Below are 7,331 nucleotides of genomic sequence, written 5' to 3' on the forward strand. Positions count from 1 at the left end.
CCACCCATTTTCTTGAAGCGTTAATTTGTAATTATAAGTTCTTTTCTCCGTTTCTTTAAAATGCATGTAAATCTTTTTAGAACTTAAATAAGCCTCTTGTCAGCTTTAAGACCCAGGCATGTCTTTCCGGAGGAGCTGGGAGCTGTGTCTTTGAAATGTAAATGTTGAGGGGGAGAGCAACACCAATCTTCTGTGGGAAGGGGGGAGCCTAACTCTACCAGGTAACTGGCTCCAAGATGCAAAACTACCTCTTGTCGTAAAAATAGGATTTTATCTTTCCTTTGTATAAGGTCAGTTAAGCAACCCAGATGGTGACCCAATGGATGGATCGGTTTGGGATGGGCTACGTGTAATAAATGGTCCTCAGCCCCCTTATTTGAGGACTAGTGACTGTCTATCTTGAGAACAGTAGTGGGTTGTATCTACTTAACCATATACAAGGCTCAGATTTCTCTCTGCCTTTGCAATCTTTTATCAGATTGCCTATGATGCACATATTGAATGTGCTGGTTTAATGCTTGTTAACTAATGAAATGGTTTTCTCTCCATTCTTTCTTTATGGAGAGGTTCTGTGAGTTGAGAAAAGAGTTTGTGTTTCTTTACATTTCCCCAAGAGTGAAAAGCATACTCACCTCCCGTCTTCTCCCCCAAACATGGGATACTTCCAAACTTTGGACCCTGTGGCATAAGTCCAGGTAGCTGCTATGGTTCGAGTAAGTGTCCCCCTAAAGGCCCATGTTGTAAAGTCTTCGTCCCCAACCCGGGCCCGTTGGGAGGTGATGGAAACTCTAAGAGGCGGAGCCTAGGTGGAAGTCTCCCAGTCATGTGGGGCTGTGCCCTTGAAGGGGATTCTGGGACGCAGGCTGCTCCTCCCCTCTCTTTTTTGCTTCCTAGCTGCATAAAGTGAACAAGGTTCAGCCATGAACTCCCACCATGGTGTACTGTGTCACCACAGGCCCAGAACAACAAGGGTTCTGGGGTGACACAGTACATCAAGGGCCACGCAACCATGGGTTCAAATCCCCAAAATTGTGATCCAAAATAAACCTCTCCCTCTGTTAAGTTGATTTTCCCTGGGATCCTGTGACAAAGAGTTGACTCACCCACCAGTGCTCCCTCAGGGATTTACACCCCAGCAAGAACTTGAATTTGATAGCTGCAGGTCCCCTAAGAGCCACTGCAGCCTTCTCACCTTGATTAGCATCTTCCTGCACCAGAGGCATTAAGCCTCTGCAGGCAAAGCCCTCCCTGCCTGCTGTCTTGTTCCCAGTATGACCCTGTGTAGTACATGGGAGTCAAACCAATGTGCATAGAGGCTGCTGGGAGCCAGGGCTGGGAGAGGGACCAGAGGCCCACATATGGACACTGTCCCCAAAGCCACAGAGGGGTTCAGCAGCTTCTCTTCTGGGAACTTTTCTTCCCAGATTGGTTCACCCAGAGTTCTGTCCACCATATTGACATCTCTTAGCTTCCAAGAAGGGGATGAGAGGAAGGACCCACCACTCCTAGCAGCTCAGAGTCCCACCAAGGGGACTCCCAAGGTGAGGTGGAGCTGGGAGGGGAGGTGACATGAAACAGACCTTGTCTTCCCAGAGCCAAGTGTACTTAGCTGATCAAAGTGTGATGTGCCATGCGTTCCCACATATAATTACAAGTTTCATAAAGCAAAACAAAGGGGGATTATATAATGTGGTTGGAGTCAAGATTCCACACTGCGGTCTAAGCAAACACAGGAAAGGACAGATACATTCATGTTTTGTCCTTAGGGCCACACCCTGGAAGAGAAGGCTTAGCTGGCAGATTGGGGAAGTTCTGCCTTGTGCCAACAGGACCACCTGTCAGGAAGGCAGGGCAAGGGCTGTCTTCCCATTCGTTGTAGGTAAGATTCAAAACAGCTCAGAGATAAGCCTGGAATTTTCCATCATGTACATACATGTGCACGCACATGCACACACTGCCATGCACCGGGTCAGGCAGACTGCCCTCTACCCTCTGCTCCCCTGGGGCTCCCTCTCCAGCCTCAAGAGGCCCCGCAGGAGACTGGAAGGTGAGCAGAGATGGGAGCCCATTTCTCCACACAGAAAGCTATCACTGTGTCCCCTCTCATTTGCTCTGTTCTCACTAGGCTCGGGAAGTGACCTGTGCTCTCCTCACAAGGATGGAATAGATCCCACATGACTGTCTCTGGCTGCCCGAGACACCTGTCATTCCCCTAACATACCCAAGCCTTGGTAAAGAGACCTTCTTGCAGAAGAAACTGGGTGGCTTTGCTCCCTGCCATATCCCCGGCCAGTTCCAGCTTCATTTCACCTCCAAGGCTCTTTACTGCCCAGGAAAATGCCTGCATTCTAGAACTGTTCACAGGGGAGTATGGATGCAGCCATGTGAGCCGGTCTCCTCCTCCTGTGGATGAACCTGAGTTGCTCCACAGGAATTTGGTTTGTATGATGTGATGTGACCCCCAGGCTGTCTCTCTCCTGCCCATTCCCTGCAGATGGCCTTGACTAACTCTGCTTTGCTATTGCTAAAGCCCTAGAGAGTTACTCTCCTAAGTGACATGGCCTGTCGGTTTTTTTCTACACTGATGTCTCTCAGCATTAAAAATCAGAATGGAGCCGAGTGTGGTGGTGCACGTCTGTAATCCCAGTGGCTCAGGAAGCTGAAGCTGGAGGATCGGAAGTTCAAAGCCAGCCTTAGCAATTTAGCAAGACCCTATCTCTAAGTAAAATATAAAAAGGGCTGGGGATGGGGGTCAGTAGTTCAATTCTTGGTACCAAAGAAAATCAGGATGGTGTGCGCTGACTGGATGCGAAGTTCTGAGGGTTTGGGAGAAAAGGCAGCAGCCCCGGGTTTGTGTTGGAAGCCGTGCTATTTCAACAGAGAAGTTGCCTAACAGCAATCTGTTTGTGAAGAAGAGATGCCAGGACTTCTCTGCCTGGTTGAGAAACAGTGTGCGGTTGGTGCTGTGCAAAACAGAAACCATTATGAAATGCTCACCAGAGCCCAGGTGGCCGCGAGTAATCTCCATCTCCAAGGGAGAGGTTGCAGCAGAGGTCCTGGGAAGCACCGCCTGGGGCCAAGCCATCCCCTGACCATTGGCCCCTCTAGAGGGCCATAAATTCCTCAAACCCTGAATAAAAGCCCGTAGGCCTCACCAGGACATTGATGAGAACCCAGAGCCCAGGGCTTACAAAGAAAATGATGTAAATCAGAGGGTGAGTGGCATCCTGCCCAGGAAAGGGGCAGCACCTCAGAGACTGCAGGGTCAGGGCCTGCTACTTCCACTGCATGTCCTTGGGCAAGTCATTCAGTTTTTCTGGTTCCTATATCCTCATCTGCCAAAGACACAGCCGGCAGCTCCTGTGCTCCAAGACACCAAGGTGCCAGGATCCTCAGGAGTGGCCAAGTGTAAATGAAAAATCCAGTATCACAAGGCGTTACAAAACGAATGCTTGCAGCATCTGCTTGAACAGACTGAGTTGGGGGTGGGGGGAGTTCATCTCTCTTATGCTTCTGCAACATCAGCAGGATGCCTTTACCTGGAGGGGTCAGGGATATGATGAGTCAGAAGCTCAGGATGACTTGAGACCTAAGTCATGGCCTCTGTGCTACCGCTTCTTCTGCTGAATGAGAGGCTAGGGAAGATGGCCTTAGAGATGACCCTGGGTACCAGGTCTCTTCCTGTTAAAGGCCCTGGCAGCTGCGGCCTGCCTGCTCACTTGCCTGTCTTGCTCAAGCCCCATGCCGTTCTCTGACACTGCCTAGACTGATGGCAGAAGGCTTGGCATAAACATCCTAGTGGTCCCTCCCCAGTGGCTGAACTTGCTGGGGACCATGGCAGGACAGAACATCCCCCTCCTTGGGAACCACCACTGCCCCTATCATTAAAAAAAAAAAAAATCCAGCCCTTCAAGGTAGGCAGAAAAGAAAGCATTACCACGTAGCAGGGGGTCACTGGATCAAGCAAACCCACCTCCTGTTTGGTCTGCCAAGACTCACCCTCCCAACAGGATGCTTGACCTTTCTAGGGAAGTTGAGCTTTTAAGAGGAAGAGGGTTCAACAGGGAGGAGCAGGTAGAAGAAACGGCATGGCGTGTTTGGTGCCCCTCTGACATTGGTTGTTCATTCTCCTGAACAAATGCCCAAGGCTGGGCACATCACCAGGATGTGCTGCCCGAACCCTCGCCTAGAGTTGTCACCAGCTATGGTGGAGATGGATGGAGTGTGTGCCCTATAGGTCCAGAAGCTGACCCTTGAAACCCACACTGACAGTGTTAGGAGATGGTGGGACCATTAAAGTTGGGACCTAGTGGAAGGTGGTTAGGTCACGGGGTGGGGGAGCATCACCTTCAGAAGGACTTAATATAATTATCACAAGACCCCATTTTGTTCCCACAAGAGCAAGTTGCTATCAAAAAAAGGAGGCTGGCCCTGGAATTTATTCCTATCATCCACCAGGTTCTGACAGAGCCAGAAGGTCTTCACCAGAGCTGACAAATGTCAGCATCATGCTCTTAAATCTCTAGAACTATGAGCTAAATAAACCTCTTTTCTTTCTAAAATATCCAGCCTCAGTTATTTTGGTATCGCAACAGGAAAAGGGCTAATATAGCGCCCAATATAGTTGCTGCAAATTTTAGAAGCACCAATCCCCTGTGCCTAAGCAAAAACTTCCAGAAAGGAATTTTTACTTTTTATGAGCAACAAATAATCAGCTATTTGAGACCCCTGCAACTCCAAAGGAAGATGAATTGGAAAGCCTGGGCACTCTGCTTAAGGACCAGACCAGATCAACTAACCACCATTATCTAGGTTGTTGTCATGAATATACTTTATAAATGAAAAGAAAAGCTGTTAATGGAATCCCCGAGACTCAAGAGTAATCACTTTTCAAGGAAATATGGGAAATATGGTACTTGGTGCCCATCTAGCCTTTTTGTACTATAGATTGTTGGTAGGAGTCTAGGTTTGGAAGACCAAAGGACATCATAGTCCTTTTCTAAAAGCTTCTCCTTTGCTACTGGAAAACACGGTCATTGGGGTTCTAGGTGCCATTCACCAGCTTTGTGGGTATTGAGAGTTATTTGCAGTGGGGGCAATGGTGTCTTCCCAATTTCCAAATCACACGATGTGGCGAGCCTATTACCTGGGATCTGAAGGTGGCAGAGGTAGCCACTCTAGTGGGCCTAATGGGCCAGGTCAGCAGAATTGTTCTTGGGATGACCCCAAGAGGCCTTTTCCTAGGCCTGTTCCAGCTCTCTCAACATAAGCAGCCACCTGGGCCAAGGTCTAAGCTGTGGGCCTGGCTACAAAGATAAAAATCAGGTGTGGACACACACAGAAGGGGACTCGTGGGATCTTTTCTCTCCTACTCCTTGTTCCCCTGTCCCAGGCCTATCACGGCCTCCTGAAATCCTGCTCAACCTTCACTAGTTGGTGCAGATGTTACTTCCTCCCGGGAACCCTTCCCTGATGTCATGATAGAAACACTCTCTGCTCTCTGTGACTCCTATAGCTGTGACTTCTAGTAGCAGATAGGACCACAACTTAGCACTGGAACCGTTCACATGAAGATCATTCTTTGACTTAGGGCAGAGATCCTGGTGGGTTGCCTGTTGTTTTTGTCTTTCTCCATGCTTGACTTAATATTTGGTACCTGAAAACATTCCAAACCCAATAAATACCATACTTCCTGGCTTAATGACTGAAGGGAAGTGACAAGACGTGGGTAGAAGCCACCAGAGAGCAGCACGTAGTGGTAGAAATAAGAGCTGAATGAAGTGCATGCTATTAAAGAAGAGCAGACCTGTCTTCTGTTCAGCAGCCACAATTCAAAACAGTCAGAGGTGTGGTCTCTATGAAAACTGAACCATGGAGGTACCAGACTCCTGGATGCCAAGACAGTGAAAATCCAGTCAAAGGCAGAAGGAGAAATGAAGCTTTTTCTGATTCAGACAAAATTCAGGGTCCAGAATTCCTATTTTTCTCCACCACAAGAAATCAGAGGGGTTGTGAGAAACCTGACATGTCTCAAATCCATGGAGAAAATGTGCCCAGATTTGGAGGTCCTTCAATAATAAGGCGACCAAAAATCTGATTACCCTAATGCAGCCCCCTGTCAACAAGCTCAAAGTTTTGATTCTCCTCTCTCGTGCTTTGGCTTAAACATGAATGAACAGTGATGAATCATCAGACATTTCAGGAGAGTGCCCAGCATGAAAGAGGAACCAAAAATGACAAACAAATGCACAGAAAACTGAAGAGGTAAGGAATAGGGAACAAGAAGAGTATTTTTTATAAAAAACCTAGAATGTCCTTGGGGAAAACAGAGAAGATGTACCACCTCCTTATTTATATTTATCAGAGAATTTTTAAAAAATGGAAGGGGGTGTTGCAAGAATCTCACCCAATGCCAAGTTAGTGGACACTGTCCCCAAGAGACCTCCTGCACTTCTGACATCAATTGCAAGTTCGTGGGGTTTCCAGAACCACTCTCCCCTTTAACAATTTGTTAGAAGGACTCCCAGCACTCAGTGAAAGATGTCCTATATACAGTTACAGTTTTTGACAGGGAAAGGTTTCTGATTAACATCAGGCAGAGTCCAAGAAAAGGAAGAAACAAACAAACAAAAACACAGTTTCTGTTTGAGTAACACACTGAGGAGACAAGGTACATTACCTTCCCAGCGTTGACAGATGCCAACATAGAGTATTGCTCGGCAGGGAAGCCAACCTGAGCTTCAACGTCCAAAGTTTTTCCTGGCGCTGTCTTCTGCAGGCACAGTCCATCCATGTGGCTGACCTCAGTGTCCAATCCTCATCCACCAGCATGACCCAAAGCTCCCACCCTGTTACATAGTTGGCCATCTGGTGTGGTCAGCCCCCATGCTAAGTCACATTGTTAGTATAGACACGTAAGGACTCAAAACATTCACTTCCTGTGTACCCTACTAAAGTCAATACTGGAATTTGTGCTCTTCTAGAACTAGGAAGAACACTAGAAAGAGGTACTATATACTTTTTAACAGATTGCAAAAAGAAAGAAAGAAATATGATATGTCAAGAAATTTGTAATGTTTTGAACAACCAACAATAAAAAATTTAAAAAAAAAAAATTTTAAAAGCCTACAAATATTTTACAGCTCTATTTCCTCACCCTTGAATCTGGGCTGCCCGTGTAATTTATTTTGATCAAAACCGTCTCTGTAGACCATGACGTTTTTGTTTTGTTTTCTGGTGCTGAGGATTGAGCACGGGGCCTCACACATGCTAGGCAAGTGCTGTATCACTGAGCTACATCCCAGCCCTAAGACCTTGAAGTTTTTGAGAAG

The 7,331-nt window shown here is 47.3% G+C and overlaps 1 protein-coding gene across 1 annotated transcript in view; it reads right to left on the reverse strand.

Moving 5' to 3' along the window:
- Il1r2 (interleukin 1 receptor type 2) overlaps positions 1 to 6,945 on the reverse strand; it is a 67,737-nt gene extending 60,792 nt beyond the window's left edge. Inside the window, exon 1 of the mRNA XM_015505007.2 lies at positions 6,680 to 6,945. Within this exon, the coding sequence (XP_015360493.1) occupies positions 6,680 to 6,867 (188 nt within the window). The 5' untranslated portion in view covers positions 6,868 to 6,945. The remainder of the gene's footprint in view (positions 1 to 6,679) is intronic.
- Positions 6,946 to 7,331: the final 386 nt, after the last annotated feature.

Source organism: Marmota marmota, unplaced genomic scaffold, assembly GCF_001458135.2.
Source record: "Marmota marmota marmota unplaced genomic scaffold, marMar, whole genome shotgun sequence".
NCBI classification, from domain to species: domain Eukaryota; kingdom Metazoa; phylum Chordata; class Mammalia; order Rodentia; family Sciuridae; genus Marmota; species Marmota marmota.